The following is a 14,023-nucleotide window of genomic DNA, read 5'->3' as shown; positions in this document are numbered from 1 at the left end:
TTTAAATAAATTAAAATGAAAAATTATATTAAAAATTAAAATTAATTAAAAGGTTTGGGGTTGGTAAGATTTTTTGTTTCATGTTTCAAATCTCTTATGCTCACCAAGGCTGCATTTATTTGATCAAAAATACAGTAAAACAATCATATTGTGAAATATTAGAATTTTAATACATTTTCAAAGTATTATATTATTTCTGCTGATTTGCTGCTCAAGAAACATTTCTTTCTTTATTCATTCATTTATTCATTCATCCATCCATCCATCCATCTATCTATGTTGAAAACGCTTGTGCTCTTTAAAATTTTTGTGGAAACTGTGATACATTTTTTCAGCATTTATTTTAAAATAAATAAATACATACATGCATACATACATACAAAAATACATAAATAAATAACATTATACAATTCTTTGCAGTAGGCTTTGGTCAATTTAATGTTTCCTTGCTGAATACAAATTACATTTCTTTAAAAAAAAAATCTTACCGACCCAAACATTTGATTTGAATGGTACTGTATATTAAGCACAAAAGCACCATAAACATAGTCCATGTCTTTTAAAGCTATACAAATGAATTGTGTGAGGAACCAACAGCGTTAAATATTTAACAAAGTTATTATTCACTGATAGATCTCCTCCCCATTACAGTTCAAACATCATTAGTTTGTGTGTGTCTTGTCAAACATATATACAGTGCGTACATACAGTAAATATTATTTACACACTGATTTTAAGGACGCCATAAGCTGCAGCGGAGGCCGAGATTATAAAATTTCATGTGTAAAAGCAATTCATAAAATTGTTTCTCAACACATTATGAATGTTAGAAATGTATCGTATTGCTGAAACCATTTCACAAAGACTGAACTATGTAGTACTGAATTGTGGAGTTACACTGTAAAAAAAAAATTGTTGAGTCAACTTAAAATAATTTGTAACCTGGCTGCCTTAAAATTTTAAGTTCAGTCAACTCAAAAAAAGTTTATTCAGCTTGAAATGTTAAATTATACTAAGTGACAACTTTAGTTATATCTTTATTTAGATATTTGAGTTGAATCAACTTAAAATTTGAAGGCAGCTGGGTTACTTACCCATCTGTTAAGTTTAGCAAACACAAATATCTAAGTTGTTACATTTCAAGTTGACTAAACTTATTTTAGTTGACTGAACTTAAAATTTTAAGGCCGCAGGGTAACAAATTATTTTAAGCTGACTCAACAAATTGTGTTTTTTATTTTTTACAGTGTAGACCATTAAACAGTTTTTCACTATTATTGTGCTTAGGTTTTTCTGGGAGAGCCTGAAATCATGTCTCGATAACGCGCTGGAGCCACTGAGCATGGGCCCTCTCCTAACACTATAATAACTAGAGCGCATTATTATCAGTGGTTCGCCGCTCAAACGTGAGTTACTGTCATTACTGTTAATTATTACAGCATACAGTTTGCTAGCTAGCTATGCCTTCATCATGTAAATGCATATTAACTGATTACAATAACTTACAAAACAGCTCGGTCATCCATTTAAGGTTGTAGCAGTATTTGACAGTTGAGTCTTGCGAGTGGGCGTGGTTTCACTTCTGACAGCAGACACGCCCCCAGCGTTTAAGAGGAAAGAATACTGCTTATTTTTTCAAGATTTTGATAGTTTTTTATTTACTTGGTGGGTTTATCATTCAGATTTGGCTGACTGGTTTATAACATTTTTCTGTGGTGTGACAAACTCTAAACACATTTAATATTGCTTTACACAGACATTAAAAATTCTCCTTTTGTGTTCTATGGGAGAAAAGGAAAAAGTCATGAAGGTGAGTAAATAATAACATGATCTCATTTTTGGGTGAACTATCTTATGATTAATAGTGAGGATTCTTAGGAACCCACATATGGCTGTAGCAGCTGTCAGTCCATCTCACCTGAGCTCATGAGCAGTACAGCCTGCAGCAGCGCCACCTCTGAGTCATCCAGGTTGAACTGTGACAGGCTCTTGCCCAAATCAAAGATGGCATCAGATACCACTCCTAAGCCTCCATTTTTCAGCTGCTCTCGACTGACAGCCATCTCTCCGCTCAGGGTCAGCGTCTCGCTCTCTGGGTCGTATCGCACTGCTGCACGCAAGGACATTATCTCCATACAGCAGCCTTTCAGCAGGATAATCTGGTCTTCACAGGGCAGCTGGAAATCAGTGGAAAACAATAAAACACAACTGTGCTTTTGCAGATTGCATGATATCAGTCAAAGCTCAAACACGAGGATGAACCACCATATGATTGTTAAAGAGATAGTTCAACCAAAAATGAAAATTCTGTCATAATTATTCACCCTCATGTCGTCCCAAACCCGTAAGACCTTCATTCATCTTCAGAATACAAATTAATATATTTTTGATGAAATCCGAGAGCTTTCTGACCCTGCATAGACAGCAAAGCAACTGACACACTCAAGGCCCAGAAAGGTAGTAAGGACATTGTTAAAATAGTCCATGTGACATCAGTAGTTCAACTGTAATTTTATGAAGCTTAATCATATGGGATTTTATGTTGCGAAGATAAAGACGAAGGTCTTACGGATTTGGAACGACATGAGGGTGAGTAATTAATGATAGAATTGTCATTTTTGGGTGAACTATCCCTTTAATGTATGTTAATATCAGTCATAAAGGAGGAAAAAAAATCAACCTGGTTTAACACAGAGATGAGATACTGCTAAAATTGCAAGAAAGATTGCAAAAATTAAAAAGCAATCTGAAATGTTTTGCCATAATTTTCCAGAAAAAGCTATCTATTAGTTCCTGTTTAATTATAATAAATGTTATTTGGTATTTGATTAAAAAATTTAAAAACTAATACATTTTAATAAGTGTTCTATAAAAATATTTAAAATTAGGAAAAAAATAAAATTAACCTAAATGTATAATTTTACAAGCAATAAATTTAAGTTCTAAAAATAGTATTTGAAAAATTTGTAAACATTTTTGTATTGGGGCTGGTTAAAATGTTGACAGGGTAGCAGAAATCTGAATTAATTCCCAAATGGGCTAACAGAAGCCTTGCCTTGACAATGACAAATCTGTGTTGTTGTTGTTGGTTTTTTTTTTGTCTTTTAAATAGTCTTTTGAGATTCCTAGCACAATCAAATACATCCCTCAGAGGCTTCTAACTAGATGCTTCAATGTCCTCCAATGCAGTGAGTCAACAAGTGATGATTTGTGATCATTATGTGTTCACATGAGCAATTAGAGTTGTAAAATAACAAGCGATTCAAAGCACAGCAACAGCCTGTGATCACAGCCAATGTTTTAATAAGGCCATTACTCAAATGCGGTAGCAAACCAGGCAGATTTGAAACTAAGGAAACACTCAGGCAGCCTCTTTCATTCAAACACAAACACAGACATGCAGTTTTGGTTCAGAAAGTACAGTGACAGCTGGAGCTGAGCAGATAATTGCTCTTTCACAGCAGTCTCTGATAATCAGTGTAATAATGCAACACAGTTTTGTTTATTTAGGGAATAACCATCAACTGCGGAGGGGGCTTTTTCAGGAACGGTGGAGAATTGAGACGTTCACGTGCACTGACCTCAGAGAACATGGGCAGTTTTTTGGCAAAGTCCACAACTCGTGTGATGGCAGGGGTGATGATCTTAGTGAACTCACTGAAGGCCTCCAGGTCGACTTTGTCGTTGTCTGATGTGGGGGCTGGAGACTGCCCGATGTCTTCTGGCTAAAAGGCAAACCAATACAGAGGTTTGGAATGAAAATCTGACAGATGTTACTATTGCAAAAAGGTTCAACAACAAGGTTTTTCACATTTTTAACATATTCACTGCCTATACCATAAGAAATACATTTAAAGCAAAAAAACAGAATGATTTGACCTTAGCTTTGTGATATCATACTGATAACTGCACAAAACAAACACATCCCAGAGCCTGTGCTACACGAGCTTTTGTGCTTAAAAGTATAAAAACAAAATTATTTTCCAAAAAAATGACAGATCGTTTCTCTAGATAAGACCCTTCTTCCTCGGCTGGGATCGTTTAGAGTCCTTCGAAGCTGCATTTAAACTACATTTTGGAAGTTCAAAAAATTCGGGGCACCAATGACGTCCATTATATGGAGAAAAATCCTGAAATGTTTTCCTCAAAAACCATAATTTCTTCACGACTGAAGACAGAAAGACATGAACATCTTGGATGACAAGGGGGTGAGTAAATTATTTGTGAATCGTTGTTCTGGAAGTGGACTTCTCCTTTAATTAACAACGATGTGTAAGTGGCACACCGTTTGCATAATTTAAACTGCTTTACTATTTGAACCGGCGTATCGCCCAGCACTAATAAGATGATGTATGTTTTCATAAAAAAAGTAAAGAAATAAATCACTACCATTTTACAATAACAACACTTAAAAAGTTCGGGGTCAGTCTTTCTTTTTTTTTTTTGAAAGATTTTTCTTTCTTTTGCATTAAGCTGCAATACTATTGTAAAAGAATAGTATTTATTTGAAATTTATGGATAATTATAAGACTTTTAATGCAACTTAATGCATTAAGTTGCATTAGGTTGTATTAAAAGTCTTACAATGTTCCATAATGTTCCATAAATTTCAAATAAATTCTATTCTTTTACAATTTCTATTCACTGATAACAAGATTTTTTTTCTTGAGCAACAAATCAGCATATTAAAATTATTTCTGAAGGATTACGTGACACTGAGGACTTGAGTAATGACTGCTAAAAATTCAGCTTTGCCATCACAAGAACAAATAGCAATTTTAAACATTAAAACAGAAAGTTATCAAATTGTAATATTTCACAGTATTACTGTTTTTACTGCATTTTCAATCAAATAATTGCAGCCTTGGTGATTCTAACAATTACAAAATCTTACAGACCACAGACTGAAATTTGTTTACCTTTCATCCCATTTCTAATGGCGTTTTCACATTAGGTTAGACTGAATTCGAGCAAACTTGGTATGATCCACTAGCGTGCACACCAACCAAACAAACCACACTCTGCTGACAAAAGAATCCATCTATCTATTTATCTGATTGTTTGAGGACCATTTCAGTGCTCTTTGGTCATTGTCAGCAACTCTCAAATCCTGACAGCCCACTGTGCGTAACAACCCTAGTTGCTTGGCAACATGTGATTTTTGACCCCTGACATTCAAACACAAGAAGTGATTCTCAAAAGAACAGCTGACAGACAGACAAGACTTGGAGGTTATTAGCAGTATAGCTAAGAACCTAACTACCTGTAGATGTAGTCAATAAATCAATGCTTTGCATGATCACAGACATACAGACACATCTAGGCCTCTTACTAGGAACTTGCGTTTCTGTTTCCAGTGAGGACCCTGGGCATTGGTGTGGCGATGAGCCTCGGTCACCATACGGATGAGCTCCCACTCCGAGACGGTGGGTTCAGGTCGATTGTGCAGTGTTTTCACGATCTCCTCTTTCTTCCTCTTTTCCCGGTTTTCCTCAATCAGACGCCTCTTGGCCACGCGTTTTGAATCATCCAGCACCACTGCCAGGGACATGAATCACTTGCACTATCACTCATTTAATACTCTTAGTACTAAACAGGAAATGACAGGCAAGGTTATGTAATGTTATTATGAGTAAGGAGATTATAGCAGATTTTTTCAAAGACCACATTTATATATTTATTTTTGGAGAAACATTGTCATTTAAAGACTCTCACCATCAGATTTTGTAATAATCATTTTGGGGGGAAAATTCATCAAGATGTAAATTATAAAATGACTACAGATTTATATATAAAACTATTAATATTACCTTTACATAAAAAGTGAAAATCTGTAGTCATTTTATAATTTATATATTTTATACTTCAAAATATAAAAACTGTAATCATTTGGATACATTTTCTGTAGTCTACATAACTCTTTTTTGACATAAAATAAAACTGAAAATAAAAAAACTAAAAAACTTTTATAATAAAATAAAACAGAATGAAAATAAAGTAAAATTTGGGTTTGGTTTGGGTTAGTCTGTAGTAATTTTTTACACTCACAGTCCATGGCCATGCCCACCGAGATGCACTTCTTGAAGCGGCATAACTGGCACTGGTTGCGGGTGATTTTGTCAATGATGCAACAGCTGTCATATTTACAGGAATAGGAAGGGTGTAGATTCTTCTGTATTGTCCTCCTAAAGAAACCCTGGAAGCAGAAGAAAGCAAATGAATGAGTAAGTACAGACTGACTATGATTATCAAGCGGTTGAAGAGTTGGAAATCTCACCTTGCAGCCCTCACATGTGATGCAGCGGTAATGGTAGCCGGTGGCCTTGTCCCCGCATACCACACATGGCTCATCTTTCTCCAGGTAGCTAGGAACATACCCTGGAACAGAGATGATCTTCACTAGAAGAGGAGGAGGAGATGGGCTGTTACAGCAGAACACAATCACACACACACTGGCTTCCATGTTTCATGGGGACGTAATGGTTTTTATAACATACAAACTGTACTTTCTATCCTCTTACCCTAAATCTACTCCTCACACAACTTTCTGCTATTTTAGATATTCAAATCATTCTGCATGATTTCTGAGCTGTTTTCCACATGGGGACCAAAAACACTTGACGTAGGAAATTACACCTCATAATGGAGGAAATCACAGGTAGCCACACACACAAACTACCTTTACAACCCTGAGAGACCATTTCAACAACCCCGACTGTCATATTTTTAATAACTCCGTTTGTGTTCTGGGAAATCATAAGCGTTTTGAGAATCATAAGGGTGAGGAGATGACATTAGAATTTTCCATTTGTTCCAAAATGATCTGGACAATGTTGGACTGTGGACTCAACTGAACTGTTCAAATATAGATGCATTGGTGTGATTTCTGACACCTATTACCTACAATAATTGTGCTTAACAATTCACACAGATATAAATATTTATTTTTGGTCATTATTTTCAAAATCTGCTGTCTCAAAACACACAGGAGGGGCACGTTTGGGCATTACAAGCCAAAAATGTTTTGGGTTTAGACTGCAGTGACACCGGATCCAAAATCCTTACCAGACGCGCTCTTCATAGAGCATTGACTATTCTTTCTTTTTCTCTTCACTCCATTCGGCCACCTGAAGAAAAAGAAGAGAGGGGAAATAAATATACAATCAAATCTACTAATATTTGACAAGACTGGCATTTTACAAAAGCTATTTAAAATATAAAATATATAAAAGCTCCTTATCTTCACAATTATAAATTGCAAATGTAACTGAAAATCAATGCTGTGCTGCTTAATATTTTGTGGAAAACTATTATACAGCATTCTTTGAAAAGAATGTTCAAAAGATCAGCATTTATTGGAAATAGAAGTCTTTACTGTCACTTGTGATCAATTTAATGCATCCTCGCTAAATAACATTTTTTTCACATTGTCAACTCTTGAGAATTTTAGCACGGTAGTGGATATGACAATGTTAATGTATTTGCTCTTGGCGAAATAGATCTCTGCTCTGCTGCTGAATTGCTGCTGCTGTTGGTTATTGCTGTTGTTGTAGATTATTGCTGCTGCTGCTGGGAATACACCGATACGCTGCTGTGAGTATTTAAGACATACTGCTGATGCTGCACAAGTAGCATATATAATAGCACGTAGCAGATCTATACAGGTGGAGCTAGGGAGGTGGAGGGTTTCAGAGTAACTCTGAAAGCGTGCTATGAAATGCTGTAGTGAATGCTAACCAGACATTTAAATGTAAAGCAGCAAGCTCATTGGCAGCATATGCAACATGAACCAATCAGCTCGTGCCAAGTAGTTTAACACTGTAAATTTCATCAGTTTGCATTAACAACCCACCAACCTGTGGCTGCGCCATCTAGGGTTTCATGACAGAACTTGGCACCTATTTCTTAAAAAAATAAAAAACCTTACTGACCCCAAACTTTTGAACGATAGTGTAATATGCATACCATTATTATTTCCATGGTTCTACACTACATATTGTAAGGCCTTATGGTAAAACATGGAACATCATCAAACACAATAAAGCCCAAACACTCCACTTGTCTGTCATTGGTCAGACAAAAAGACAGTCCTGCCCCAAACTCACACCATTGATTGAGCTGCTGTTGCTTTGTCAGGCTAGTCAGAATATTCAAACAAACACAATAATGAGAAACAGTTGTGTTAATCAACCTATGAACAACCTTCTACAAGGCCCTGTTCCACTTCATGTGTACTTGCGAGACCATAGGGTGTCCCATTCATCATTTCAGCATTCAGAAGGGTGCTCACGAGCCAAGCCCGCACTGGTGCAAGCTCTGCTGCAGACTTCTACCCAACAGTCAAAGTGGCATTACGTCACAAAAGCACAGACTCAGAGGAAGACCACAAGGGTTTAGGGTAGCATTTGGGACAAGGCCACAGTTGTTTCTGCAACTGTTGTTGGAGCATATTAAGCTCAGAAAGCACAAACACTAAAACATTCAGACACTTTCTTTTTTTTTAAGAATATTGTCTTTCACCCAAAGAGTGGAAGTCAATGAGAACCAAAACTGTTCAGAATATTTACTTTTGTGTTCCGCGTAGGAAAGTTTAGCAATTACTAGTAAAATTATATATATATATATATATATATATATATATATATATATATATACTTTTGCGTGTTCCTGAGCTGCTTATACTTAACATAATAGGCCTGTTGGTGGTACCTGGGTTTCACTGAAAGATGACATATCATGAAAATCAGATTTTTTTTTCCATGTTTAAGTGCTATAGTGCATCTACCAACCCAGAAAACATTAATCTGCACATTTCCACCCATATTTAGTTTTCATAAATGACAATGGTGTACCAGTTCTAACACCATGGCAATAGTTGGAGCACATGTTAACTGTTCTGTCACTAACTGCACAGACAAGCACAGAACACAAGTCCAAGGCTCACAGAAGACATGAGAGCTACATTCACAGACATAACTGACTGTTTTTGTAACTCCTGTGTGTTTTTAACATAAACTTGTGTGTATTTGACAGTTTAATAAGCCATTAAAGAGAACTTAGTTTAGTACTCACATGCCGTGTGACAGCCGCTTTCTGTGCGCGTGCTTTGGATGATTTAAACTTCAGAAATTTAAACTGATATGGCTTTAAAATACATGATTTCAGTGCAATACACATGATAATCAAAACCAAACTGATGTTTTTTTAGTATTCGAGGCATGAGCCATAAAGCCGGGTTGCCAGGTTTTCACAACAAAACCTGCCCAATTGCTACCCATTTTCCCAATCATGTTCTGAGGGGGGGTCCCCCATTAAAAAAAATCACGTTCCGAGGGATAAAATACACATTTTTTTGTGTCTGCATTCCCCTGGTAAACTCGTATTTCAGGAGCTAAATATAACGTCATTGGTGTAGCTTCAACCCATGGACATTAAAAACAACCCACGGTAACAGTGTTAAAGTAGCCCAGTTCCACGGGAAAACTGAAGACTTGACAACACTGCTGTAAAGGCACAGCCCTATCTAGAAAAGGTAGTGGGGAGCAGCAGCTTATTTGCATTTAAAGAGACATGCACGAAAACAACATGTTTCTGCTTCCACTCAAAATAGGCATTATATAATAAATGATCTGTAGGGTATTTTGAGCTGAAATGTCACAGACATATTCTGGGGACACTTGTATTACATATTGTAAAAAGGGGCATAATAGGTCTCCTTTAAGAAACAATGATAGTTTCATCAAACAGTAAATGGTATATGCAGTAATAGGATTACTTACAATGAATGCAACTTCTTTTACTTTAGCAATTTCAGTTTGTTAAAAAAAAGAAAACAGAGTGGCTACATAGTTTTCAACTGATTTATGAAAAAGACCGAGAAGATAACACTCCTCTTCACATTATTAAATGAAATTTGAGCTTGTTTAAGATGCACACAATCTATAGACACTCAACAGCAATGAGATCTCAGACTGACAGATATAAGTAAAAATAAACAGGTATTTTCAGATTTTTGAGCCATTAGTTATTGTTTTGTACATGTTGTCATAATAATTATTCAAATGCGTTATGTTGTATTGACCACTTGACCACTTATTATTGTTGATAATTGTGGAGAGTGGCCACTTCTGGCTAATTTTGGAAAAAGGACAGGCTCTCCAGCCCCCAAAGCACTCCCCTCTGCACGTACTATCCCTTTAACTAAGTGGATACAATAAATACATGTGTTCACCACGCGGTGGCACTGTTTAAAATAATTTCACACTGCATTATTCACCTCAGCTGACCGCCATAATTTGTCTATCAACAGTGTTGCATCACCTTGTAAAACTAAAGGAACAGCAGCAAACCCAACCGCAAACCGGTTTCTTTTGTTCAATTCATGTGACTGCCTTCATGACTCCAAAAAACACAATAAAATACATAAGCAACACTTTCATGCAAGTTCCTCAGTTGGTGGTGAACAACTCAGTAGCAGTGTACAGCAAATGAACCCGACACACCTCCATGAACCGGCACATAGTCCAGCTAGAGTGAGGCAATGCTTGTGTTTATAGAGCTGAACAGAGTATATACACTAGTGTTACATTATTTATTCAATGCATGAAGACAGTGCTGTAATATAAACGACCAAAACATGACAAATCTACAGCTCAAAGCTTACAACATGACTGCAAACAGTGCAAATAATAACTGAAATGAATAAGCAAACTTGCAATCAAATGCAATACATTCTAATGCAATCCCATTATCGGTCACGTGGGGTTTGAGATTCATTAAACACACGCACACACACAATATCCAACCACTGACAATAATGAAATGACTTTTCTCTACAGGACAGCACAGCATTAAGTCCAACTGACAATCTGCCCGCACATTCACAGACACGACTGAACAAACAGAGGGAATGGGATTGATGGAGAAAGAACATTTATATTCTGACCTGTTGACATAATGGGGCTGTAAAATGTGCATGATTGCCGTCTCCCTCCTCTCGCCAAGCTGTCAGCAATCTATCTGCAGTAGCAGGGACTCTGAGCTGGTAGGATGACACTTCTCTCTTTCTCTCTTTCTCTCTCTCCCTCACCCACCCCATCCCATCCCATCCCTTTCTCTCTCCCTCTCCACACACTCCTCCTCCTGCCACAGCTCCTGTGCATCAGCCCTGTGAGCCCCACCTCTCCACCATCACTAACCCTCCGCTCTCATCCTCCTCTTCACTCTCTCGCTGCTTTTGTCAAAGGCAAAGGACCCTCTGCCATCTGTCTTTGGATGCTAAAGGACTGTTACTGTGTTGTCATTTACACATACTTCACATACTAATATTCAGTTTCTAGCATATTAATACACTCATGCATAAAACATCAACAGAGCTGCGTTAGAGGAGAACACACGGCATTACAAATCGTCAGTGCATCAATTCAACGCACAAACATTATGTTGGGTTGAAAATACTGAGACGCTTGTGAAAATATTTTTGTTTGTCCTTATGTTTAAAACTAATAATATAAACAGCATTGACAATAAAAATAATACTTAGTTTAGTATAATAATAGGGTATAATACTGTAATGTATAATAATACATTTTCTTTATCGTTTAATAATAACAATAAACTAAATAATAACAATAATATTAATGATGGGGATGATTATTGTAGTTATTTTTTCATTCACTACATCATTATTATTATTAGGGCAAACAAATAAGCAAAAATGTTATTAACAAGACTATGAGAATGTAAAAAGTACAAAGAAATAGTCACAGATTAGTTTAATTAGTGACCTAAAATAGAGGAAAATTGTAAAAATTCTCATTAATTTTACTTCAATTAGTGAAAACACTTCTATTTTGATTCATTCAAATTGAATATTTCAACAGTTACTGACATTAAAAGTTAAATATCATTAAACATACTTCATTTATATACTTTTTATATACTTATAATAAAATTATTATTATTATTGCACTCAAATTATTATTCTAATACATTAATAATAATAAGTTCTAAAATTAACATTATTATTATTAATAATAATAATAAATTCTAAAATTATTATTATTATCACAATCAAATTGTTATTCTGATACATTAATAATAATAATAATTATTATTATTATAACAATAATAATAAAATCTAACTTATTATGATTAATATCATTGCAATTATTATTATTCCTAATAATAATAATAATCATTAAAATTCAGAATGTGTTACTATTATTATTACACTTAAATTATTATTGTGATACATTAATTATAAAAATTATTATGATCATATTATGACTTTTATTGTTATTATTATTGTTGTTGCTGTTACATTCAAATTATTATTATGATACATAAAATATTATGATTATATTATTACTTTCATTATTATTATTATTATTATTATTATTATTATTATCAACAACAAAACAACAATATTAATACATTCTAAATTATTATTATTATTATTAGCATTATTATAACAACAACAACAAACATACTGTTTGAGTTTCTTATATTTATTATAATTTTCATTATTATGAACATGTCAGAATAACAATATGATAAAAAAAAAGTTTTGATATAGAAATTTTAGGAAAGTACAAAAAAGAGTCACAGGTTTGCTTGATTAATTATCTAAAAATAGTGCTAAATTATTTGTTGAATAATTTGGTAAATTGTAAGCGCAGTATTGTGGATTATGTACAGTCAACTCTTCATTATTACAAAATATATTTAAGGTTTATCAAAACAGCACTTAAAAAAGTATATATTATATTCATATTTTTAAATTCAAATTTTTAATAACAAAATAATAACAATAATTTTAATGATGGTGATGATAATTGCAGTTATTTTTTAATTTACTACATTTATTATTATCATTATTATAACACAACAAATTAAACATTTATTAACAAGAATATGAGAATGTAAAAAGTTCAAAGAAATAGTCACAGATTTGTTTAACATTTATTTGATAATAATAACAGTCAGGGATCCAAAATAATTAAATAATGTTTTTTTGGTTTTTTTTTTTAATTTAAAAAAAAAAAAAAAAAATTTAATTAAAGAACAAAAATTTATTCCAAGATTTCCTGTGTAGTCTCACTGCATATTTTTGTCACACATCTACTTAGAAAATCAATCAAAAAACCATACACAACATTATTAACAGAAACTGCATTTCTTTGAGTAGGAACAAGTTAAAAATGAGAGTTTCTATCCGCTTGAATCTCGTGGCCTAAGCTACACGTGAGCGGATGACACATCAAAGCAAAATCCATGTCAAAGTTCCGCTTCCTCCTTTTTAATTCCCGCACAAGCTTTTGAGGAGAGAGGAGCCGAGGCGCTGAGAGATGAGCGCGCTCACACTCAGAGTGCATAAGCCTTTAAATGCTCACTCACGCGCACTTTCTGCTAATCAAATTACAGAAGCGTAATTAAATGGCGGGTCAAGGCGAGGTAGGGCGCAGGACAAATCTGCCTTTCAGGGAACCATCTGAAACTTCTCTAGCTGCATAACAATCCCACAACTGACCCACAGGGCTCTGAAACTGAGTGTGAGAGTGTGTGTGTGTGTGTGTGTGTGTGTGTGTGTGTGTGCTGTGCTGTGCATGCAGTAACTGAACGTCTGGGGGGAGGGCGCGACCGTGAGGCAGCACATGTGAGAGACACGTGCTTGGACGCTTCAAACACAGACACACACACACACACTCTGCCTCAATGACACACACTGGTCACAGACAATCCACCGACTGTCGTAATGATTCAGTGTCCTGAACTGTCCCTTGCTACACAGTGGCCCCATCTGGCTTCTGTACCCCTCTCTCTCTCTCTCTCTCTCTCTCTCCTGCACTATAATCTCACTCTCTATTTGTCTTATTCCATATCTAATCGTATCATCTAATCGTAAAACACTTCACACACTTGGATGAATCATCAAGCGCTCTGGATTACAATTGCATTTGGCTGGGTGATGTTAAAGACTTCCTGCATATGTGTGCTGTAATGACTCTTTATATGTGTTCAA

At 35.1% G+C, this 14,023-nt stretch overlaps 1 protein-coding gene across 5 annotated transcripts in view; it reads right to left on the bottom strand.

Moving 5' to 3' along the window:
- The window catches only part of thraa (thyroid hormone receptor alpha a), a 48,736-nt gene that overhangs the window by 8,399 nt on the left and 26,314 nt on the right, over nt 1–14,023 (bottom strand). The window contains exons 1-7 of one of the 5 annotated variants that reach the window (XM_051101306.1): nt 10,946–11,053; nt 7,066–7,127; nt 6,278–6,399; nt 6,049–6,196; nt 5,333–5,538; nt 3,582–3,725; nt 1,919–2,177 (exon numbers count right to left, since the gene is read on the bottom strand). In XM_051101306.1, the coding sequence (XP_050957263.1) occupies nt 1,919–2,177; nt 3,582–3,725; nt 5,333–5,538; nt 6,049–6,196; nt 6,278–6,399; nt 7,066–7,127; nt 10,946–10,977 (973 nt within the window). In that variant the 5' untranslated portion in view covers nt 10,978–11,053. Of the gene's footprint in view, nt 1–59; nt 1,782–1,918; nt 2,178–3,581; nt 3,726–5,332; nt 5,539–6,048; nt 6,197–6,277; nt 6,400–7,065; nt 7,128–10,945; nt 11,054–14,023 lie in introns of those variants that run through there. The other 4 variants (XM_051101321.1, XM_051101330.1, XM_051101313.1 and 1 more) reach the window with 4 other exon arrangements.

This window comes from Labeo rohita, chromosome 3 (assembly GCF_022985175.1).
Source record: "Labeo rohita strain BAU-BD-2019 chromosome 3, IGBB_LRoh.1.0, whole genome shotgun sequence".
In the NCBI taxonomy this organism is placed as follows: Eukaryota; Metazoa; Chordata; class Actinopteri; order Cypriniformes; family Cyprinidae; genus Labeo; species Labeo rohita.
This window is presented reverse-complemented; position numbering and strand designations above follow the sequence as displayed.